This window comes from Podarcis pityusensis, assembly GCF_964106645.2.
Source record: "Podarcis pityusensis genome assembly, chromosome: 14".
In the NCBI taxonomy this organism is placed as follows: domain Eukaryota; kingdom Metazoa; phylum Chordata; class Lepidosauria; order Squamata; family Lacertidae; genus Podarcis; species Podarcis pityusensis.
This window is the reverse complement of record NC_138039.1, coordinates 12,948,376-12,974,027: the sequence shown is the minus strand read 5'-3', so window position 1 is coordinate 12,974,027 and position 25,652 is coordinate 12,948,376. Positions and strand designations below refer to the sequence as shown.

General features: G+C 45.0%; 1 protein-coding gene across 6 annotated transcripts in view; it reads left to right on the top strand.

The window, feature by feature from the left end:
* PRKAR1B (protein kinase cAMP-dependent type I regulatory subunit beta) overlaps nucleotides 1–25,652 on the top strand; it is a 123,089-nt gene that overhangs the window by 26,179 nt on the left and 71,258 nt on the right. For all 6 annotated transcript variants that reach the window (XM_080981187.1, XM_080981186.1, XM_080981185.1 and 3 more), the window contains 2 exons: nucleotides 21,405–21,466; nucleotides 23,754–23,800. In XM_080981187.1, the coding sequence (XP_080837313.1) occupies nucleotides 21,405–21,466; nucleotides 23,754–23,800 (109 nt within the window). The remainder of the gene's footprint in view (nucleotides 1–21,404; nucleotides 21,467–23,753; nucleotides 23,801–25,652) is intronic.

The following is a 25,652-nucleotide window of genomic DNA, read 5'->3' as shown; positions in this document are numbered from 1 at the left end:
AGCCGAGCAGTTGAGCAGCGGTTTATTTCACTTATTCATTTGTTAAATTTGTGCTCTTCTTTCCACCAAGCGGTAGACATTTAAGGGTAAGATGGTCATAATAACCTTACTTAACCATTGAGACCTCTCCAGAACTGCAGGCACTGCATTTGATTCAAATTGTCTTCTGAGTTGAGCTCAGTGCAAAGGTGGATCTAAGAGAGAGCGCCCGGTGCGGTTGCACCAGGCATGGGGCTTCTGGGGCACTGCAGCAGGAACCACAACTATGACAGCCATCAGAAGGTGAGAGGCAGTGGGGGGTGGGGTGGGAGGCCGCTGCCAGATTTTGGCATTTCACAGGGCGCCATTGAAATTTGAGGCGCCATAGTCTGCCACTATTCAATGTCATCCTGTTTAGTGAGTTTGCCCCAAAAACCCGGCATGCACAGCACTGATTGGCTGTGGGCTGTGGCATCATTATCCCCTAGAGAACCTTTGCAACTCTTTTAAAACTGATTGTGCTTTTTGAAAAAAACAAGGTGACATGCGGATGTTTAAATGAATAAAGGTATACTCAGTGCTTAATAATAATAATAATAATAATAATAATAAAAAGATGAGAGCCTGCATAAGGGGAAGGATGGCTGTAGCCCAGTTGTGGGTTCAAACCACTACTATGTCATTTACGTTGTGGATGCAGGAGGAAAACAGGCTCACCCATAGAAGAAAGATTCAGTGGGTCTCCTGTTTTAACGTTCAGTTTATATACATCTGTAAGTAACGTGGTACAGCTTTGCAGAGGGTGCAGTCCACAACCCGTTCACTGCAGAGCAGCCCAGTCAACTTTAATGGAATGCATCCGGACTAAATAAGTTATGGATTACAGCCTAGGTTTCTTGACCTGAGCGGCGCTGCATCTTGTGAGGTGGCAGCTGGGCTTATCCTTGTCCTTTGTTTCCAGAAACAAAGGTGGTCTTTGAATCAGCTACAACAGCTGTAAGAGCTGGTATGCCCTGTTCTGTCAGCTGCTGCACGCGGATATTTAGACTGCCCGTAACAGAATACTTCAAGCATTTGGTAACTCCAGATGATTTTGTCATTTGTTCTTTCTTTCCTTTTTTTAAAGTGGCGCTATGCAGTATTTTAGTGGCTGGTGGTAAGGATGGATGGCAGCCACAATGTGAATGCTTCCTGGGAAGAATTTGCATGTCTGTGCATTCCGTGTCACAGGCAGCCCTCAGGTGCTTAGGGTCGTGTCTTTGGCAGTAGACAAGCCCATTTTTTTGCAGCTGGACTGATGGACGATGAATGACTCTCCTTCACTGGAAGTTTGTGAGCAGAAGTTGGAGGGTCATCTGTCGTGGAAGCTCTAGCTGAGATTCCTGCATTGCAGGGGGCTGGACCCCCTCGGGATCCCTTCCAACTCTACAATTCTATGAGGATGGTGATGTGTCCTACTTTACAGAGGAGAGTCCTCCATCTGAAAGCAATTCTCAATTTTAGGGGGAAAAAGCCTATTTATATTTTAGGGAGTATTTTAAAATTTGCACCTATACATACAAATTTTCATATATACATTTTATGCCAATCTGCACAAATCTTCCCCTGTTTTTTATTTAGCAATGTGCTTTCCCCTCTTTTTAACGATGCGTAGTTAACCCACGACCAATCTGTATGGTACAATGCTGTGACATCACAGAAGGAGCATTCCTCTAAGAAATTGGCACCAAACTAGATGGAAAGCATTTATATTTTTGTGTAACGTGCAGGAGTGTGTGTGTGTGTGTGTGTGTGATTTCAATTAGGACTGCAACACTGAAAGAGGAAAGTAGAAGTTGTTGTTTTACTCTTTCCATCTGCCTTGGGTTCCTGATGGAAATAAGCCCCCCTACCGCTTTTGCTTTGCTCCTCTGAGAGCCAGTGCGGTGCAGTGGTTAAGAGTGGTGGACTCGTAATCTGGTGAACCAGGTTCGCTTCCCCACTCTTCCACATGCAGCTGCTGGGTGACCTTGGGGCAGTCATACTCTCAGCCCCACTCACCTCACAGAGTGTTTGTTGTGGGGAAGGAAGGGAAAGGAGAATGTTAGCCGCTTTGAGACTCCTTCGGGTAGTGATAAAGCAGGATATCAAATCCAAAATCATCTTCTTCTTCTCCTCTGGAGAACGTTTACATGTAGGCTTCCATATTTGAGTGGGTGGGGATTGTCCTGGCAATAGCACTGAGATCCATGCCCTTTCCTCAGATCCAAGGCTAATGGGAAGCCCAGCGATTGTTTGGCCACTTGGTTGCCGAAAAAGCTTTGGTTGGGTACCAAAACCCCTCAGTTGCACAGTAACCAAACCAGTAAGCCCCCTCCCCCAGGACAGTTTTCCCTCCAGGGAACAGTGTGCCATAGCTCAGTGGTAGAGCACTTCCGACGTCAAGACCTGTTCGACAGAGAGATGGACTCCCTTGGAAGGTGATGGACTCTCTTTCATTGGAGGTTTCCACAAAGAGGTTGGATGGCCATCTGTCAGGGACTCTTTAGCAGTGTTGAGCTATAATTCCTGCATTGCAGAAGGTTAGACTAGATGATTCTTGGCATGGGATCTGGAACCCCATATCTGGGTGTTCCCTGACTTCGCATCCAGCCCACCCAATTACGTTGCATTTCACATAACTAATCCTTGTACATTTCTCAGCATGCCATTAATCATAGCACATTAAGGTTCCACAATATCTGCTCAGACATACTGCTGCTCCTGTTTTTCAGATTCCGTTTTTTGCCATGATCTCAAATCACAGCCAGCCACCACGGTGCACATACTGCCTTTTGAGTCCCATGATTTCATCGGGGGAATTATTTTGTTCCTGCCTTTTCAGCTGAAAGATCAAGTGGTTCATGTCTGGTCATAAGAGGGTAGCCATTTTGGTCTTTGCCACCTGGTGTCACTGTGTTCAAGAAATTTGAATATACATTTACACAGTGCTCTTTTTCTGTAAAAAGAGATGCTGGAACTGACCATGAACACCTCCCTCATTCTCTTAGCGTGGCAGTGGCACTCACCAGAGACATGCCGGAACTGAATTCCTGTGAGTTCCCCCTGGGGGAAAAAAGCCCCGCATAGTGTGACACTGATCAGGCAGCCAAAAAAGACAAAATCTTTAATTGTCAGAAACAGAAAGATTACATTGTCGTTTAATTCACATTACACTTCTGCTTGGTTGTAACAGAGCATCTCTAGCGGGCATAGGCAAACTTGGCCCTCCAGATGTTTTGGGACTACAACTCCCATCATCCCTAGCTAACAGGACCAGTGGTCAGGGATGATGGGAATTGTAGTCCCAAAAACATCTGGAGGGCTGAGTTTGCCTATACCTGATCTCTGGAGTAAGAGGACAACCTGCCACTTCCAGCAGGGAAAGAGGTGGACCTGCCCTCCTTGATTTGCACAGGATGTATGGATAGCTGTTTGTATGGACACATCTGGCAGTCCCATAACTATTGGACTGCATGCACACCTGGGAACTGTAGTTTACCCCCACAGAGCTATGATTCCCAGTGCCCTTAACCAACCAGAATTCTCAGGATTATTTGGGGAAAGTCATGTGCTTTAAGTGTTTGGTATGTACCTAGCTGCAGAGAGGGCCTTTTGTATGGTATGAACAGCATTGAAGCTACACAACTTGGCATTAATGCAGCCATAGGCTACTTGCCTTGCCCACAGTGCCAGTCTAGACCTCTGGCCAGGAAGTGCCAGCCCCACAACTGCAGGGATGGATGCTTCCACTTCCATGTTGTTGTAAAGTGGGAGGCTAAAGTCCAACAGGTGGTGATGAGAAAGACAGCTTGAAGCCACATCTGGAGAAATGTGCTTTTGCTCTGCATTCCTGCAGCTGCTTCTCCTATGTTCTTCCAGGTTGCCCTGTTTTAACATTCATCATATGGCCTTTCCCATGATTGCAATTCCAAGTGTGCCTCTTTATTCCATGGTATATATGAGATACCCCTCCCTTCTTATGCACACACCAGGCGATTGGATTATCACGCCTCCCCAGAGATGGGATATCTATCTATCTCTGTGTTTGACCCAAGCTGCTTTGCTGAGAGGCTGAGAACATCACTAAAACAGACTTGAGGGCTTAAATGGAAAGACGTCATACCATTGGAGGGATGGAGGAGGAGGAGGAAGTTTGTACTGGCAGAAATTGTGAGGCTTTGTTTTGGAAGCTGCTCTGCCTTCTACCCAGTGGGGCAGAGGGAAAGCATGTTATGTCAAAGCAAGAGGCAGGCTTAAAATCACAGATCTGTAGAGCTGGAAGGGACCTCAAGGTCATCCAGTGCAACCCCTTGCAATGCAGGAATCACAGCTAAATAATCCTTGAAACATGGCCGTACAAACTGTGTTTGAAATCTCCAATGAAGGAGAATCCACCATTTTTCACGGTAGTCCGTTCTGCGATCAAGCAGCTCTTACCGTCAGAAAGTTCTTCCTATTCTTGAGATGGATTCTCAAGCTGTTGGGTGGTATATACCGTATTTCTCGCTCTATAGGACGCATTTTTCCCCCTCCAAAAATGAAGGGGAAATGTGTGTGCGTCCTATGGAGCGAATGCAGGCTTCTGGTAGCTATCCGCAAGCCTTCGGAGCGCGGTGGGAGTTCCCGCCGGGCTCCAAAGGCTTGCGGATAGCAGCCTGAAGCCTGAAGCCCGGGGAGTCCAACTCCCGCTGTGCACCCCGGGCATCAGGCAGCTATCCGCAAGCCTTCGGAGCCTGGCAGGAGTTCCCGCCGGGCTCAGAAGGCTTGCGGATAGCAGCAAGCTCCGGGAGTGAAGGCGAGGTTGTGCGCAACCTCGCCCCCGCTCCCAGACCCGTTCTGGGGGCTGGGGTTGGGGGAAGCTTGGGCTTCCCCCGCCCCAGCCCCGCGGCTAAAAAGGAAGCCAAGATAGCGAGCGGGATGGATCCCGCTCGCTGTCTTGGCTTCTTTGCTCTTTGGGGCTGGGGGGGAAATAATTTTTTTTTCTTTATTTCCCCCCCTAAAAACTAGATGTGCCCTATGGTCCAGTTTGCCCTATGGAGCGAAAAATACGGTAAATACTGTTAATGAAATTAAGTGAAGAAAGGAATAGCCTTTAGGGAGGGATCATATCTCAGTGGTATAGAACATATGCTTGGGTTACAGAATGTCCCATGTTCAACCCCTGACATCTCCAGGTAAGAGAATCGGGTACTGGAGAAGGAGGGAGGAATCTGGAGAGTTCCTGGGGATGACACCACTTTGATACTGTGCGCAGAAAGACGAAAGAGAGACACTTTCTTCCTTGCTTACAATAGTAGAACCTGCGACAAGCCAATGAAACTGTTTATTGGAAGATTCAGAGCAGACAGCCACAAATCGTTCTTTGCACAACACCTTGCTAAACTGTGGAACTCACTGCCACAGGATGTGGTTATGGTTGTTAGCTTGGATGGCTTGAAAAGGGGGTGAGGCTAATTCATGAAGGATAAAGCTATGTGCTACCTCTACTGCCAGAGGTGGCAACCTCTGAGTAGCAGCTACTAGGAAATGCACTTCTCTGAATTTTCTGAAGCAGTTCTCCAACCAAAATAAATGCACATATTGGGGGAAGCGTGCACAGAAATGAAAATAGCATCCGAGAATGCCTCATGTTAAGAAAAATGTGCACAAAACGTTATTATTGTTATTTCATTTATGAATCACTTCCCATGAGGCATTCCAAGGCTATTCACAACATAATAAAAGCATTTATAAAACAGGTACACACATATAAAAACTTATACAATTGCATATATAAAACATTATACTCCCCCCCCCACAGAGTTAAAATAACTGCATGTATAAAAACATCGGGTTGTATTAATAAACTTACCTTACCTGTACTTTAATTTTAATGGTTCTATTCTGAGTAGGACTAGCATAGATTACAACCCGTTTAAAAAAACAACAGAAGTTTTTTTAAACAAAAAACAAAAACCAGCATATATATTTTCATGCAGACTTTTAAAAAACTGCAGACTGAAGTGGAAATGGGGTAATATGAACCAGAGACAAGAAAATAAAATGAGAGCGACAGATCCGTCCCTCTCTATCCAAGCCCCCCACATAAACAGCCTCCTCAATTTGATATTGTTTTTTCAACTTGGATCCCGGCACCTCCTTCCTTACAATGGAGTCGGATTTAATTAAGTATATGAAACTCCATCTGCTTGTAGATATCTCCCACCCCGACCACTGAATCATTTCCTTTCTTGAAGTCTCACCTAGAAGTTCCTTCCTTTTTGCAATAGGCCTTAGTTTATTGCCATCTTAATCACTTTCCTCCACCCCCTGCCCCCATCGCCACATCCTTGCATTCTTCCTTTGCTGGAAGCAGCCAGCAGAAACAATTGGAGGCGGAACCAAGTTGAGTGCAGATTTCACTAGAAGGAAATATTATACCGAGTCAGAACCCATCTAGCTCAGTATTTCCAACACTGGCGGGAAGCAGCTCTCCAGGGTTTCACTCCGGCATCTCTTTCTCAGCATTACCTGGAAAGACGGGGATTGAACCCAGGATCTTCTGCATTCAAAGCAGCTTTTCTGCCACCAAACTACAGCCCTTTGCCAATCATAGTAGCAAACTTTAGTGTGCAACTCAATTCCTGGTAGATAGGTGTCTGGATCAATTGGGTTGGATATAATGTTAGCTCTATTCAGACCAGGACGCGGGTGGCACTGTGGGTTAAACCACAGAGCCTAGGACTTGCCGATCAGAAGGTCGGCGGTTTGAATCCCCGTGGTGGGGTGAGCTCCTGTTGCTCGGTCCCTGTTCCTGCCAACCTTTCAGTTCGAAAGCATGTCAAAGTGCAAGTAGATAAGTAGGTACCACTCTGGCGGGAAGGTAAACGGCATTTCCGTGTGCTGCTCTGGTTCGCCAGAAGTGGCTTAGTAATGTTGGCCACATGACCCGGAAACTACGCCAGCTCCCTTGGCCAATAAAGCGAGATGAACATCGCAACCCCAGAGTCGGCCACGACTGGACCTAATGGTCAGGGGTCCCTTTACCTTTTATTCAGACTAGACCCGTTAAAATGAATGGGCTCACTTAGGCCCATTGGGTCTGTTCTGAGTTTAGGGCTCACTTTCTAGACAGAGCTCGGCGTTTTAAAGAACCATGTCAGACTGTTGCTCTGTCTAGTTCAGTATTTTGATTGGCAGGATTGTTTTCCAGCCTCACCTGGAAAGACCAGGGATCAAACCTGGGCTATTTATTTATTTAGCATGCCAAGCATGTTCTCTCCTATGGAGCTATGCCTCTTCCTCATAGGAGAATTTATGAGGTTGCTTATTTTGTTAAAAGGAAGTGAGGGATTTGCTTCTTGAGGCTCGGAATAGATGCAGCACAAAATTCGTAACTCAGAAGTACACAGTGGCTGTGTTAGGTCTAACAGCATACCCCTAAACCGTCCCGATTTAAGCTGGACATACTGGAATTACAGAAGCAATCTCAGCTTCTGATTGGATGCCCTGTTTTTTGGGTCTCACGTTCTTGCGTGAATAGATGGCTGGTGCCAGAGCGCTGGACCAAAAGACGCTAGGTTTTTTTGGTAACCTTGAGCGAGTCACCTGTCTCCTGGAACAGCTCAGGACCAAAAGACAAGCATCCCAGTTTTGATCAGTGGGATGTTGGAAGATATGTAACAGTGCATTTTCATTTTTTTTTTTTGGGGGGGGGACATTTTCATTGGCATCATGATGGGGGGTGGGGATAATTAATCCTCTACACCACAGGAATTCCAGCCCCGGTGAAAACAGGTATTACTTGTGCCTACTCTCAATTTTAAAAGGATGCTTCCCTTTTTTCCATGTGATGCATTGATCATCATGTCTACTTGGTTCTGACGGATTTGGTGCTGCTTCAGTGCAGAGAAATGGACCAGATAACCTTTTTAATGGGGCTTCCTAGCCCTGATCTTCTTGGACTTCAGGGTTTAACCGAAAGGAATTTGCACAGTGACTTTCCTAACGTTTCATTCAGAAATAAAATGTCAAGGCCATACATTTCCCCCCTCTTTCTTTCCTATTTTGGCTGGGGTAATTTTGGCTCAGCCTTATGTCAAGCCCTCAAGGGGGTGGGCGGCGGCGGTGGGGGGGGGCAAGGATTGTAAAGCATTTCCCCCCTTCCTTTGCAGTTAACATTTAGAGAGATTAGAACGCCAGAGGCCATTTTTTTCCTGAGCTGTTTTATAGAAGAAGGCCTGATCACACTTGTCTGAGCCACATACCTGCTTGAAGTCATATTTGCAAAGGAGGTTATTGTTGTCAGCGTTTGATTAACAGAACTGTATAAAGCAGGCAGTGGCAGCAAAAACAACAAAAAAAGCAAAAGTCAAAGATCATAAAGAAAGTTAGAGATGAAACGTGTTGATTTTGCAAATCCAACAAAGGGAGATTTCTTCCATTAGTAGTGGGGGTGCATTAAAGCAAAGAGGTTTGGGAACTGTGTGGTTGAAACCTTAAGAGAAAGCTCGCAAGCTGAGTTACTTATTAGATTTTGTTAAAAAAAAGAATTCAGCCCCTATATTCCTGTGAGATCCAGATCCTACGTGTTTTGACCATTTCAAAGCTGTTATTTGCCAAAGCACAGAAGAGAACATGTCAACCAACAAAGCAGGGTAATCAGAAAAATCTGGAAAAAACTGAGCTTCATTAAGTTGTCAGCAATGTTGAAGAAGAGAGTTAATTATCAAGAAGAATTAAATAAATGGAATCAGTTAACAGCTGAGGTAAAAACAGAATTAATTGGATATTTCGGGTGTTCATGTGGATTACTTCATTAGATCAAGAAAATGAAAAATATAAGGCAAGTAAAAGAATTATACCTTTTATGTAATGCATGGATCTCTAGCTCTGGAGATTGGTCTTGACATGAAGGAGATATAATGCAGCTATATTATATTGTGATAATTTATTCAAGCAGTTTTTATCTCACCATTCATCAGAAGGGATGCCAGCGAAGCTAACAGATCCAAAGGTTTTCTCTCATCTGCTCAATACTCAGAGCTTTTTCAATGGTGGCTCCCCATTTGTGGAATGCTCTTCTCAGGGAAGCCAGCCTGGTGCCATTGTCTGTCTTTAGGCAACAAGCAACAACATGCTAATTTACCCATGCCTTTAGTTTTGAATTGGAAGGGTAGTTGGATATTAAAGGAGATTCCGGCTAAATACCAGGAAGAACTTTCTGATGGTAAGAGCAGATGGTAAGAGATAGTGGAACGGACTCCCTTGGAAGGTGGTGGACTAATCTTCACTAGAGGCTTTTAAGCAGAGATTGGATGGCCGTCTGTCATAGATGCTTTAGTTAAGATTCCTGCATTGCAGGGGGTTGGACTAGATGACCCTTGGGGTCTCTTCCAACTATACTGTTTGATGATTCTATGCCTTTGTACCCCAGCTTTTTCTCCAAGGAGCTCAAGGTGGTGTACATGGTTCTCTCCCTCCCCATTTAATCTCCACAATAACCCTGTGAGCTAGGTCAGGCTGAGGGATAGTGATCAGCCCATGATCAGCCACGACTGAGTGGGGATTTCAACAGAGTGCAACCAGGACTTGCGGTTGTTTTCAGTTCACAAGCAATATACAGTTGATGACTGTCCCCTGCCTTCCATTTGCATCGCATTTCCTTGCATTGAAGTGAACGGTATGGAATAGGGTGATGGCGATGTCATTAATTATGTAACTGACGACATAAAATTCCACTACAGTGGACTGCGAGGCAAATAATGTAGTTTTTGCGATAAGCTGAACTGCAGTGAAGCAGACACAGCGCAGCATGTGACTGATGGGCAGGGCAGAAATCAGTGCCCTTTTAACACCCCATTTCCCCATGCTTAAGTTCAGTTCGGCATATTTCAACATGATTTTGTGATATCTTAGGAAACAAGTCCTCATGAAAATTCAGCAGCGTTTTCGTGCGGTTTTCTAATAACGTACACATCTTTGTCTGCAGTTCTGCCCAACAGACACATTTTTGCAGTGCAATTTCCCTGTCTACAATGCATTCTCGTATGCCGTTTTCACCAATACATGATGCATTTTTATGCACACTTTGCACTAGAAAATGCATCTTTGTACATTGCAAAATTCAGAGGAGTGCAAATTTCAAAACATGGCTATGTTTCAGCTTGGGTATTATTTCAGATGGTGTGAATTAAGTAGATCCGCCTATATATATATATATGAATAGAAATTCTGCATTCATCTGTAATCACAATAAGGCTTAGGAAAAGAAGTTGCTGTAAAGCTGCTGATGTGAAAGGGATGCAGAGACGTTCCCTGTGTGGACTGGGACTACAGTGGACGGGGGTGTCAGTGGTGGTAAAGGCTTAAAGTCTCTTTGTATTTGTTCTGCTTGCTGGTTTACCCACAGCCATTTGGTTGGCCACCGTGAGAACAGAATCCTGGATCAGCCTGATCCAGCAAGGCTCTTCTTATTTGCTTATGCTTGGCTCCTGATCTGGATCAGGCCCCTAGCCATAAAGCTATGCAGCATGTAGTTTGGGCCTCAGTCCGAATGTGTTCAATAGAGCTCATATCAAAGACTGCAGCTTTAAATTTCTTTAATCAGCTGACTAATCTGTTAGGGCTGTCTCCAAACATGTGCGGAGTGTACCCAAGAGTGCTATTTTTTAAAAAAAATATTTAAAGCACAGCTTCTAGAAGTTTATAATGAAAGCACTGAGCATAGACTTTTCTGGCTTTCCATCCTTCTGTTCTGGCAGCTATGCATGAGGATGAAATTCTGGTCCAGCCAGTAAAATCCTGGCAGGTGGGGAAGTGTCCTGGCTGAGCCGCTCAGCTGCTTTATCATTTGAAAACAACAAAAAGGAAGGCAGACAGCGAAATCTGGCAGTTAGGCCCAGAGGCCTGCATCTGTCTCAGCCGACTCCTGTATGTGAAGTGCTAAACCTCTGAAAAAAGGAGGTGCTCCGTTCAATTTGGGTGCTGTACAACTGCTACCAATTAAAACAACAAAACATTCAATGGATTTGCCATCTGGGGCGGGGAGGGAAGGGGAAAATAGGTTTTCAGAACAATGTTGTTAGAGTAAAACAGGCTCTCGCTTTTTGGTCAGCGCGCTGCTGCAACAGTGCTGCAAGTCGTCACGAGGTAAACATGTGCTCACCAGGGCCTGCATACATTCCTCAGCTCCTTCACGCATGCAGATGTGCAACTAAGTGCAGAGGCGTTTTGAGGGTGGCGCTACTGCTGCGGCCGCACCTGACGCCACGCTGCTGGGGGCGCCGAAACATCGCTGCAGAACGGAGCGAGAGAGGCAGGGGGTGCTGAATTTTAGCATTGCCCAGGGCGCCATGACATTTGAGAGCCCCAAATCCGCTGCTTCTAAGCTCTTGGGGACAGATAAGCAGGAGATACACACACCCTGAAGCTGATTGAGACTAATGAATAAATTGGGCTCATCAACGCCCGCCATTTCATAAGGAAAGCAAGACTCCCATCACAAGCAATTTTTGAAACTGCTTTGGAAGGCCTTCATTGATCCTAGTACAAAGTGTGAATTACGTAGCTGGTATTCAGCATATACAGCAGTGCGGGGGCCTAGTGGGGGCTGTGGGGAGCCACACCTAAATCTAGGGCCGGGGAGCAGTGCTGGGGAACCTCAGGCCCAGGGCCATTTGCAGCCTCCCAGACCTCTGGGCTCTCCTCAGGCCACTCGCCTTTTCCAGTCACACCACCTACTGGCCCCAATTCACTCCTTCCTTGAGTTTTTCCCCTTGACAGGAATGCATTATTGGACTCCCATGATGCCTCTAGGTTCCCTGGATAGAGAGCATACCCTCCAACATTTCTCCGATGAAAATAGGGACCTCCCATTCCATAACGATAATTCTTACTATTTCTACCCCCCACATCTTACAGGGTTGCCCCAGTCACTCTGGGCAGCTTCCAATATATCTATATAAACAGAATAAAACATTTTTTTAAAAAAATACCTATACATGATTGTCTTCAGATGGCCCAGGGGTTCGGATGAGAGGGGTGTGCGAGTGCGCATAGAAACTGCCTGTACTGAGGTAAAACTTCTGTACATTGCTCTTCCTGATTTTGCCTCTGGCCCAGTCCGCCATGGGCATGTGGTCCTTGGGAAGGGCACTCAAATGAATGTGGACCCTGGACTGAAACAAGGAGAGGGCGGTGGTGAAACTGGGAGAGGGAGGAGTTGAAAGCAGAAGCGCATCAGTCAGAAGGTGCTGCTCTGTTGACCAGGGCTCCATTCACACCATGCATTTAAAACACTACGATGAATTCCATTTCATTTTTATAAATACCACATTAGGTTAAGGTCTGGTTCACTACAGTAACAATTCCCCCCCCCCCTTTTTTTGCAATGTACACAATATCCTTTTTGTTCTGTTTTGTTTTCTGCATGGGTACCATTTCTTGTTTCTTTTTGTGCCTTATTTCACTCTGTGCACTTGTAACTTTGTATTTCCCCCCAATAAAAATATATATTAAAAAGTGCTATGGTACTAATTTAAACACTCAAGTTTCCCCCCCCCCAAGAATTATGGGAGTTGTAGTTTGTTAAGGGTACTGCTTAAAGTGGTATAATACTGTTTTAAATGTGTAGCGCTGATTGGTCCACAGTTAAAACAACAATTTAAAGACAGCCACGAGGCCCAGATTAAGTCAGTTTTTCTAAAAGGCCCGGATAAACAAAAATATATTAGCCTGGTACCCAAAAGAGTACAAAGATGGCATCAGGCCAGCCTGTTTTGGAAGGCTGCTCCATAAGCAGATGCTAGGAGTAGAAAGGCCCACTCTGTGGTGTTTACCCACCTCACTTCATTCAGAGGGAACACCCAGCGCATGGCATCCAAAGAGGTTCTTAAGCATTGGGTCAGGTGGAAGAGGCAGTCTTTCAGGTAACCTGGTCCCAAGTCATTCAGGGCTGAATTTAATCCTCAGGCTATGCGAATAGGCCATCATGAAACAAACCACACACACACACACACACACACACACACACACACACACACAGCTTTTCCATCCCCTCAAACAACACTTTTCAGTGTATAAAATTCGTGCATTCAGATGCCACCCATAAGTGAATACAGTGGCACCTCTGGTTGCGAACGGGATCCGTTCTGGAGGCCCATTCGCAACATGAAAAGAGCACAACCTGAAGCGCCGTATCTGTGCAGGTCCGCGGCGCGATTTGGCGCTTGTGCACATGTGCGAAACATGATTTAGCGCTTCTGCGCATGCACGAGCGGCAAAACCCGGAAGTAACGCTTTCCGGTACTTCCGGGTCGCCGCGAGACGTAACCTGAAAGAATGTAACATGAAGCAAACGTAACATGAGGTATGACTGTTTAACAATCCAGGAACAAAGTGACGTATCTACCTGGGTGAACCGGCCCTCAGGTTTGAGCCCAAAGGAGTAAGGCAGCGTCGAGTACAAAAGTTCAGGATTAAGTGGTTTGTGGGGTGGCAACGTCCATTGTCCTTCTTGCTGTGAAGGGTGCCTGTGATGTTTGCTCAGAGCTGGTTGTTATCATTTGAAGACATCGGCAGCCGGCTTATTACAGACAAAGACGAGGAGGAGGGCCGTTTCCTACTTTGTAGTGTTCAGCATGAAAGACCCAGAGGAAGCTTTTGAAAAGGAGCATCAGCAATATTTACTTAACCGAGTGTAGGCAAACACACGGGAGGCCTGGAACTGCTGGGATTTCTTAGTAAGAAGTGATACTGGGATTTAAAAGTCTTACTCAGGAGAAATGTGTCGTGAGCCTTCTGGAACTGATGCCAAAATACCTCTCCAGGTGAGCTAATGTGCCATCATTTACACACTTGCTGTACACAGAGTCTTCCAGTCCTCTTTGCATAAGTATGAATGACTATATGCATTACAAGACAGAGATGGTATTTATAACTCTAGAAGAAACTTCAGTAGCTTTCAGGGCTCTCTGCATGTTAAAACCTGCAGCAAGTCTTTGATAGCCACAGCCATTTAAAAAAAAGAAAAATCTTCTAAAATTTGATTTTCTTAGAGAAGGCAGCTGGGGTATTTTTGGTCATTATCCAGTAGATAAAACTTTCGTGTCTGAACAAATTCTCCCTTCTTCTTTTTGCTCATCTAGCTAACACGAACCTTAACATTACATGCTTGTACCTTTTTCTTTTTTTGCTTAGAATTTGATGTATCGTGGTAGAGCACGGTATCAAAAAAGCACTCAGCAATTCCTGCACTTAACCTCTCTTCCTCCTCGCAGGGACTTTGGGAAGGTTTTCTGATTACAGTATGAAGCCAGGCAGAATGGACCAGCAGAGCTCTGCACACCAGGATGGTAGTTTCCTAGATCATAGAATTACAGAGTTGGGAGGGAACATGAGAAACATTTCATCTGACTCCCTGCACTGCAGGAATATGCAGCTATCCTGTTGTAGGCCCACGCTGCTCAGTCACAGCAGAGCTCAGTGGTGGGTGAGGCCAGCCAACCAGCCACGTCTCAGGGGGGTACTTGCCTGGGGGCAGAGTCCATATGCCAGGTTCAGTCCAGTCCTAAGGTCAGGAGTATCTCAGTTCACGCAATCAGACAGTCCAGGGGTCAAGGAAGCTGAGAGTCCAAGGTCGCAAGAAGCAGCAAGGTCTGGCCAGGAACGACAAATGTTGTTTCCAGCAACTGACTGAGGCTGGAAACCCAGCATAAGAAAGCTGGAGCCAGCTGGTTTTTATCAGGAGCAAGAAGGCTGATCAGCAGCAGGTGGGGTCACTCTGCTTCCTGCTCCTTCAGGCTGCTGCTCAACAGGTGAAGCTGATCCCTGGCCTATGACATATCCCTTACAGGATTGAACCTGCAACCTTGGCGTTATCAGCACCACACTCTAACCAACTGAGCTATCCAGGCTGTTTGGTCCTGAGGTCCACAGAGGGGAGAGAACATAAGAATGTACAGCGAGCCTTGCAGGATCTGATCAGCAGCTTATTAGGTCCAGTATTTTATTCTGAGATTGGCTAACTAGGAGGCGTCAGCACTTTTCCACTCAATTTTATTTATTTCATTTTTATTGACTCTGTACCCCACCTTTTTCATTAAGCGGTATATAATTCTTCTAAATAATAATACATATGCAGGGTTGTAAATTGCCCTGGGAGCCTTCACAGGTCCAGGAGGCTGCCTGATTTAGCAGTTTCCCGTCAGCTTTTGGAGGGCTGTAAAGATGCTTGGGTGTGGGGTTCACCCGCAGCGCCCCCCTCCAATTTCCCTTGCACAAATGAGTCGAAGGTTGAAATAGAGCCCTCTGTCTCCTTCGAATCTGGGCTCTTTTGGTTTTTATCCCGGGATTGTTGGAACTGCAGCCTTTAAAATGTGTTTGACATTGTTTGCCCTTCTCAACATCATCTTCACATGCTGTTCCGAAAATCCTTTGGCTCAGAAGGCGGGATAATAATAAACAGAGGTAATAAATAAACAAAAGAACAAATAAACATGCGGCTTTGACTGCTCCTGCTCCACCCCACCTCCTGTGAGGTGCTCTCCTTGTGGGCTCAGTTGAGGGTGTTGGGTGCCTTGAGGCACGTCCTTTGTCTTGGGTAATAAAAGTTCAGCAGAGCAAGGAAAATGCAGAACACCTGTCGGGTCTGTCAAGCCTTAATCTACGGATTATAATGGTTTTTAAATTATGAATTTGTGACAGGCACTTCCCTACCTCTCCCCCCCCCATGAGCTAAAGACATCAGCTTTCCAAAAAATATATGTATGAAAAGAAAGAAACACTGAACAAGGGCATTGCTCTCACAAAAGATATACCATTCCTTCACAGAGAACTCAGCCATGGAGCCATAAGCTCCTACGCCAATGTTTGCCTAGCGGTTTTCAGACTTTCAGAGAATTTTGTTTACAAAGGGTTGTCTCAGCTGAGGAAGCCCTGCGTTTCCGCACTGCAGAAGATTCTGGAGCAAGTTTGGGCAGAGTTCAGGCCAAGGCCAGCCCAAGGCATCTTCTCGCCTGAGGTAAAACAAATAGTGCTTCGTCCTGCGCACTCCCATAGTATCCTTAGCTGCTAACCCCCAGCAGAAAACCTCAGAGGCAGTTTTCTCCTTCCCTGCTGGTAAAAATACAACAATGCTCTCTGTGACCAACAATCGCGTGCCTTTTATTTATGCCTTCTATGTTACTGTCTACTTCGACAATTTTTATATCGCTTAATCAAAGGAGACCCGATACAATATGACTTAAAATGAGTTAAAACTCTAAAATCAGAATTCAGTTTTTAAAACCTGCTGGAAATAAGATGAAAGATTATCCAGAAGTGCTGGAGGTTCAAAGGGGGGGGGGGCACACCTGGCCATAAATTGGGCCCACAGTATTGAGCGTGCAACTACTGTTGGATCTGAGCTGTGCATCTGTGTCATGGGGGATCCACTAACAGTCACTCCTCACAAGATCTCAGTGATCAGGCAGGGCTATAAGAGATCAGGCAATCCTTGACATATTCTGGACCCAAGTTGTCAAGTGTCCTGGGAAAAACGGGACATCCCGTTTTCTCACAGGACAGCACGGCGGCCATTTTGGGTGCTGCGATATTGCAGGATTTTGTGCTGAGGTCTCGCCCAGAAGAAAGCGCTTCTCCGGGGGGGGGGCGGAAGTGCTTTTTTCGGGGCCACGATCTCGCATGGCACCCCAAAATGTGTGTTTTTGGGTGCCGTGGGAGCACAACCCAAATATGTATGTCTTTTGGGCTCTGGGATCTTGTGTGGTTGGGACTCAAGATGCTGGAGGGCATGCAGGGTCCTTGTAAATGAATACAGTGGTACCTCAGGTTAAGTACTTAATTCGTTCCGGAGGTCCGTTCTTAACCTGAAACTGTTCTTAACCTGAAGCACCACTTTAGCTAATGGGGCTTCCCGCTGCTGCTGTGCCGCCGGAACACCATTTCTGTTCTCATCCTGAAGCAAAGTTCTTAACCCGAGGTACTATTTCTGGGTTAGTGGAGTCTGTAACCTGAAGCGTCTGTAACCTGAGGTACCACTGTTCATATATTTTTAACCTGGTTCAACAGTGTACGGGCAGCCAGTGCAGACTTTTGATCACCAGAGTTACATGCTGGCGCCAATCTTCCTCCATTGACAGTCTCACCACAGCATCTTGTAGCAGCTGGAGACTCCGGAACAGGCCCAAGGGGAGCCTTTCCAAGACACCCAACATCTGCTGCCTGAGGTCGCTGCTACACAACTGCCAAATGGTAGGGCTGGCCTTTCTTCAGAGTCGCTGGATCCACTTTGTTTTGTTTCGAACAAGAGCCCTGAGGCCTACCAACCAGAGACAAAGCAGCGGCTCCGAGTGGCACTTCAAAATAAGGATTGTGGTGACTTGGAACACGTTTCTCCTTTCAGCAGCCCCACATAGGAAGAAAATAAAGCCACAGTGGCCAACCAGATGCCTGTGGGTTGCTCACAGGCTGGGCAGGAATGCAGTAGCCTTATCCCATCATGTTCTCCAGCCTTCAGAGTCCTGTGCCGCCTGAGGTAATATATAGCCATCATGACTATTAGCCAGTGATCGCCATGAAATTGGGGCGTACTCTCCAGTCGGCAAAGAAAGCCTTATGAGCACGTTCCATCTCATCCCCTCACATCTTCGTTGGCCACATCTGGAATGGGAGCTGGATTCAATGAGGCCATCAATTACTCGAGGCCCCTTGACCACCTCTGCAGAAGCATCCCCATCCCCACAGGGGCTTCCCCAGCAGGGGGCAGCCTTGAGCCTGCCAGCCACTCCCCTGGCCAAGTCCCTGTCTGCCTCTGAATCAAACGGAGGCTCTCCGGCGAAAATATAACTCTTTAGGAGCAAACGATAGTGCTTTAGTTCAACTTTATGACCGGGTGTTTCCTAGATCCAAGCCTGAGCGAGTGAATTTTGGAACTGCTGGACAGGAAATAAGCTAATAATGGGATTTTGCAATGCGCAGTTTCCCATATATGGGAACGAACAGTTGCCACAGGTTAGTTGCTGACCTCCCGGCTATTTGGGTGAATCTTTTTTATTTATTATTATTATAAGAATTCCCTTTGTTCTCCTTGCTCATGTGGCATGCTGAGGAATGTGCTGTACACCAGGGGTGCGCAACTGAAATCACTCCAAAGGCCATTAAAACAATATTAACTCAAGGGGGCTGCACCACTGCATTAATCACCAGAAAGCATTTTTATTATCATTTTAAACTCATTATCCCATGCTTTGTTAACTTCTTGTTTGCCACAGCACCCTAGAGCAGGCAGTCTCATTTCTCTGATCCATCACAGATCTCTCTGAACCCCCCTTCCCTCTCTCACTTCATATAATAATGCTTTTTTATGCATCTTTTATACATTATTCAACTTAAAACATACAGTTAAAGCACACGACTTTCCCAAAGAATAATGGAAACTGTCGTTTGTGAAGGGTGCTGGGAACTGTAGCTCTGTGAGGTAAACTACAGTTCCCAGTATTATTTGGGGGAACCATGTGCTTTAAATGTATGGTGTGCGCACAGCCTCCCTCTGCATCCCACAATGTACCTTCTCTCTGCGCCCTGTGGTAATAAATGAATTTGCAACACCTTGTTGCTCTGTGTGCTGCTTCAGTAGGAAGCAATTGGACAGTTCTTCTTGAAGTACATAGTATTAAGTAAGTCTTTAGCCACTGGTGTTTTATTGTGCATGTGTTTTGCAATATTTTATTGACACAATAATGCTGCCTTAGCGGTGGATTTATTCTGCTTTCTTCGTTGTTCTGTGATCCCCAATGCTACTAAATTATCGCTGTCTGGAAGGGCTATAGCGCAACAAAAGTGAGAGAAAAATAAACCAGAACCTCTGTGGTATAAAACAGTATGGGATTAGAATTCAGCAGGGAAGACGATGGGGGACAAGAATTAAATCATAGAATCATAGAGTTGGAAGACACCACAAGGGCCATCGAGTCCAACCCCCTGCCAAGCAGGAAACACCATCAGAGCACTCCTGACATATGGTTGTCAAGCCTCTGCTTAAAGACCTCCAAAGAAGGAGACTCCACCACACTCCTTGGCAGCAAATTCCACTGTCAAACAGCTCTTACTGTCAGGAAGTTCTTCCTAATGTTTAGGTGGAATCTTCTTTCTTGTAGTTTGGATCCATTGCTCCATGTCCGCTTCTCTGGAGCAGCAGAAAACAACCTTTCTCCCTCCTCTATGTGACATCCTTTTATATATTTGAACATGGCTATCATATCACCCCTTAACCTCCTCTTCTCCAGGCTAAACATGCCCAGCTCCCTTAGCCGTTCCTCATAAGGCATCGTTTCCAGGCCTTTGACCATTTTGGTTGCCCTCCTCTGGACACGTTCCAGTTTGTCAGTGTCCTTCTTGAACTGTGGTGCCCAGAACTGGACACAGTACTCCAGGTGAGGTCTGACCAGAGCAGAATACAGTGGCACTATTACTTCCCTTGATCTAGATGCTATACTATTGATGCAGCCCAGAATTGCATTGGCTTTTTTAGCTGCCGCGTCACACTGTTGGCTCATGTCAAGTTTGTGGTCAACCAAGACTCCTAGATCCTTTTCACATGTACTGCTCTCAAGCCAGGTGTCACCCATCTTGTATTTGTGCCTCTCATTTTTTTTTGCCCAAGTGCAATACTTTACATTTTTCCCTGTTAAAATTCATCTTGTTTGTTTTTGCCCAGTTCTCTAATCTGTCAAGGTCGTTTTGAAGTGTGATCCTGTGCTCTGGGACACTTCAACTCGTTCCACTTGTCATTGTGACCCGGAAACTACAACTAATCCAGAATGCGGCAGCTAGACTGGTGACTGGGAGTGGCCGCCGAGACCACATAACACCAGTCTTGAAAGACCTACATTGGCTCCCAGTACATTTCCGGGCACAATTCAAAGTGTTGGTGCTGACCTTCAAAGCCCTAAACAGCCTCAGTTCAGTATATCTGAAGGAGTGTCTCCACCTCCATCGTTCTACCCGGACACTGAGGTCCAGAACCAAGGGCCTTCTGGCAGTTCCCTCACTGTGAGCAGCCAAAATAAAAAAAATCCTTCCAGTAGCACCTTTAAGACCAACTAAGTTAGTTCTTGGTATGAGCTTTCGTGTGCAAGCACACTTCTTCAGATACACAGTGTATCTGAAGAAGTGTGCTTGCACACGAAAGCTCATACCAAGAACTAACTTAGTTGGTCTTAAAGATGCTACTGGAAGGATTTTTTTTATTTTGATTATGGCAGACCAACACGGCTACCTATCTGTAACTGTGAGCAGCCAAGTTACAGGGAACCAGGCAGAGGGCCTTCTCGATAGTGGCACCCCCCCTGTGGAACGCCCTCCCACCAGATGTCAAAGAGAACAACAACTACCAGACTTTTAGAAGACATCTGAAGGCAACCGTGTTTAGGGTATTTTGCTGGAAGAGATGGGTGGGGTATAAATAATAAACTATTATTATTATTATTATTATTATTATTATTATTATTATTATAGCTCTGGCACCCCCTACTGTTGGCCTACCAGCCTTCTGCCCAGTCATTCCCAATGGGCAGCTGCCACTGGCACTGAGTAGGCCCAGCCTTCTTATGAACTGCGTGGGCTGACTCATGGAAATCCCAGCATTCATCAGGATTTCAAGTTTTGAAAATGTTCACATTTCTCCTTGTATGAGAATGTCATTAAAGGCTGTAAAGAGGCATTCGCTGTCTCAAAGTCATGGTTCCCAAAGACACAGAGAGAAATTATTATTTCATATGCTTTTAGTGGCAAGGATTTTATATGCAAAATACTGGGGGAGGCGGGGGGAAGAGAGAGAATGTCCCTGTCTAAGGGGATAGCTTATTAAATTATGGGAACTGACAACTCCTGAGCAAAATCACTTGGGTTAAACAAGGGAAAAAGAAAATAAATTGGAACAAGAACAGGCGATGTTCAAAGAAGTCCGGAAAAGCAGAAAGAGAGGGTTTAGCTATCATCCGTTCTCAGTTGTATGAGAAGATATGAATATGAATCTCCACAAATTGTAGACTTAAATACATAAACAAAAGGGTTCATCGATGCCTACCTCCAATTAACTACAATTACTTCTTACTATTATTAAATTATTATTGTTAAACTTTAATGATTATTTATGTTACTAGGACCAATGTTAATTGCCTAGTTCATTGTTTTGCTGTTGCTGTTTATAATGTTTAGGAGCTGTCCTAAATCACTATTTTTCATTTTGACAGTTTTCCGTGTATATGTGTGACCTTCTCTGCATTAAGTTACCGCAAATAAGCAACCTTAAACAACATGCCGGCTTCTTTATATGCTGAATGTGAAGAATCCACACATCATGGGGAACTGAAGGCTTTCAAGCAGGACAAAGATGTCTAAATATGTCTCTTTCTCTTTTGCAGTGACATATTTGATGCCATGTTCCCTGTCACACACATTGCTGGAGAGACTGTCATACAACAGGGTAAGCGTCCCACCCTGCATATGTCTGGTGGAAGCGTGAAATGCATTGCTCCGTGAACATCCATGTTTGGGGATAAATGCTGCGACCTTGGAGCTCAGCCCCTGCCTCTCTTCTACAAAAAGGGGGGCTGAAGAGTGTCTTTTCTAGTGGGTAACAGGAACGTAAACCTTCCCATGCCTTCTGCTCTTGTTCCAACTCCTCCCCCAGCCACTTGCCACCCATCGGGGTTTTCTGACCGGTTTTCAAGTGCAAACATGGGTCTAGAGTAGGGATGGGAAATGGGTCTTCCAAGAGTTGCTGTACTGCAACTCCCATAATCCTTGACCATTGGCCACAGGGAATGAAGTTGATTCGAGTTGAAGCTCAACAAGAAGCTACAGGTGGTGAGATTGTCCGTTAGTTAATGAGTTTTGGAAACAGATTGGTATAGAAATATCGGAAATTGTGGGTAGGAAGGTGGAAATATCTAAATTAATGGTTCTTATTAGCCTGAGTAGCACCGAGTTAAAAACAAAAGAGGAATGTAAGTGGGTAAAATTGATGGTAACTGCAGCCAGACTGGTTATAGAGAGTAACTGGAAAAATGCAGAAGAGCTAGGGGTGAACCAATGGAAGAAAAAATTGAATAATATTATAATTTTAGAATATCTAACTGTGAAGATACACAGAACGAAAGGGTTTAAGATCAGTGAGAAAGAGGAGGATTGGTTTGAGAAGATAATGAATTATTTGGGTAGATTTGAACAATTTGGGGCAATTAAAATGTTAAAAGTTAAATAAACCTTGTGGAGCGAGGAGTGTTAATGTATACAGAATTGTGCATATGGTTGATTTGAATATGTTATTATTGATTATGTATGCTCAATGTATCAGCCGCCTGGGGGGTTTCACTGTTGGGTTTTGGTTGTTGGTAAAAATAAATAAACAAAGAAAAAACATGGTACAGGTCTTCCAGCCTTGGTCCAGAACCTAGGCCAATGGTTCTCAAAGGGTTTGGCAGGAGAAGATGGTGGGAAGGCTCAAGGACAATCTAATAGGCATTTGAACATTTCAACGTAGTATAGTATAGTATCAAAATATTTTGTTGGGATATACAACCAGGGACAGTATCCACTCTTCTGGCTGTTCTATAGTTCTGCACAACCTATTGTTGTGAGCAGGTATTTTCAACTCTGACAAATATGAACGATGAGAAAGGAGAAAGCCTTCTTTGTGTTGAGGAGATGAGCATTTTTAGGAATCTCAAATTAGACATAATATAAACAAGATTACCCGGCAAAAGCAAGCTTGCACCTCTCATTGAGTTTGTACACATGCTTAAGGTACATATCTAAGAGGCTAGTTTATAATTATATTTTGGGAATGGTTCGTGTTCTTATGTAACTGCATTGTTTTATATTTTCTGGATGTCCCATGACCGTATTCTAAAGTAGTTGTGTTCTGTAACACAATCATGCACTGCTAGGAGTTGTTTATTTATTTCCCCCCAATGTATTTCTTGTCAATAAAAAAATTGGCATGATGCGAACAAATTTTCATTCTGAAAGTGTGGTCCAGAGAAGGAAGTTTGAGAACCACTGACTTAGACTGTTGGGAAAGTGTAGGAAGAGCAGTTGGATGGACAAAGTGATGACTGAGAAGGAGGTTTAGTTGGGCTTTGAAGGCACCAGCCAGAAGTGTAGCATTTATTTATTTATTTATTTAATTTATTTATTTATTTATTTATTGCATTTATATCCCTCCTTCTTCTCCAATGAGCTGAAGGTAGTGTTCACGATTTTCCACCTTCACGTTTATTCTCCACAACAACCCTGGCAGATTGGGCTGAGAGGCAAGGACTGGCCCAAGAATACCTAGTAAGCTTCAGGGCTCTGTGAGAATTTCAACCCTGGCCTCCCAGGTCCTAGGTCTGGCACTCTAAACACTAGCTTTCTGTAGTACTGGCCTTAATTCACTTGAGAAAACCTGCCTGAGTATCTTTGCTAGAAACAGAATTAATAAGGAAAGCTGAAATTGAAGATGTGTTAATGAGAGTTAATATACTTGGCAGTTCATCGTGCCATGCGCTTACTTGCCAGATGGCAATGCAGTAAAATGCAGGAATACTTTAATTTCCAGCGATATCCTGTTGATCATGAATATACAAGGTGGTATTATGAAATAACCAAATACACAAGTTGGAAATGGGAGCTCTTGCCTGGTTCCATGAGTCTGCGCAAGAGTATGCTGTCTCCATTTTGGAAACGGTTTGTGAAAACCATCAAAACTTGTTTTTGTTTCCTTGCAGGAGACGAAGGAGATAACTTCTACGTAATCGACCAAGGAGAAGTGGATGTAAGTGCGAATTCACCTCTTACCTGGCAGAATTTTGTGGTTTCCCTTCAGAAAACCTGCCTTATACTCAGACCTCCTGGTCCACTTAGTATTGCCTACACTGGCTGGCCGTGGCTCCATTCAGGTCATCCTTGGCATGTCTGGAGGGACAAAGTGTGGGTTGCCACTTGCATTGCTGGACATTGTGTAGATCCTGCAAAGAAGAGAGAGAGAGAGAGAGAGAGAGAGAGAGAGAGAGAGAGAGAGAGAAGCAGTTTCAAAGGCACATTTAACTTCAGTGTGGATGAGCCATTCGTATTATGTTCGAACCAAGTCATCGTGCCCTAAAAAATACTTCTCCTCTTCCCATATGTCCACCCAGCTCAGTTTTAAAAACCTTGCTTCCACGATAGGTTCTAGTCCGAAAGGGAGCAGCTCTTCGGGGCTGACTTGGCTTGTAAGAAGCAATTTTCCCACGCGGCACAGTTCGTGAGCCAAGCTTATTTGTCCGCGTGAAGTAGGTTAATGGGGTATCATATGCAAACAAATTACTTTAGAAGCCATATTAACCACACCTGTAGGCAAGACATTTTGCCACTGGATGATCGAGATGGAAGGCTATCAAGATGGAATGCACCCGAGGGGCCGCAAGAAAGGAGAGCAGACTATTTTCGGTAATCACCCAGTTTAGTTTACGTGTAGCTTGCCTCTTCCCATAGAGGACGAGAGTGGCAGCCTCAGGCTGATGGTTTCATCTTCAGGAATCTCACTGTGCTCTTCAGAACTTGCTCCCGTATGGCTAAACCTTGAATTGGAAGTGCTTGCAAAGGGAGCCCTTTCATCAAGCAGATGTGAGATTTGTCCTGGCTGTATAGATGCCTGGGCACCCGAAAGTTCTGCCCCATGCCATTCAGGGAGATAGCACTGTAGATAGGGAAAGCTGCTTAGGAACTTTAGAAATACACACACACACACACACACACACACACACACACAGGCTAGATTGTGCATCTGTTAAGGGATGACGTTGGGATACAAGCAGAGATCCCCTTAACCCTCTCCAGTCTGGAGCAAGCATCAATAGATTCAGGAGAGTGGTCCTTTTTATTTTTTGTGGAGGGCAAGAACCCCCAAATCCCATTATATACAGAACATGCTCAGAGGCCATGGGATGATGATGGGCTGTTTAAAAAAAATGAAGGGAAGGGAACGCAATGGAGTAGATGGAATGCCAACCAGGGAGCATTCCACTCTGCAATTTTTTGTTGCAGATCCTGGTGGGTCTTTGTTGCTGCTGTTAACAATCATCTAGAAGATCAGATGCTTGAGGTTGTTGTTCTGAAATCCTCTTTGTAGTTTTTAAAAGAAAGCCTTGGAAATGTGATTTTTTGTGTTTGTGTGTGTGTGGCTTATTTCAGTACTAGCTAATCTCAGGGACGCAGGGATCAGGTTATCTGATGTGGAAAGTCTCTTCCCATCCCTCTTCTATTTCAAGAAGCAAGCGGTGTATTTTAAGCTGCCCAGCAGCTCCTTGCAGTTATTTTAGTGAGAGGCATCTTCTTCTTCTTTTTAAAAAAGTGCTTGTTTGTGTCAAGGGACCGTCTAATTGGCATTGTTCGGAATCGAAAACCTCACACTCCGAAAGTCACTCCTCAGGAAATCCGTGTGACTCATTGTTCCTATCAAGGAAGGTAGCAATACCACATCGGCAGGTCAAGGAGGCGGAGGAGAGGCAAAACTTGACAATTATCACAAGTGCAGTGTTTATAGACGTGTGGTAACGTTGGCTTTATTTTTAAAACTTAGTGGCACCTTAGCAGCCAACAGGCTTGTGGAGGCGTGGGCATGGCCGGGTATTCTGCCCTGCAATAAG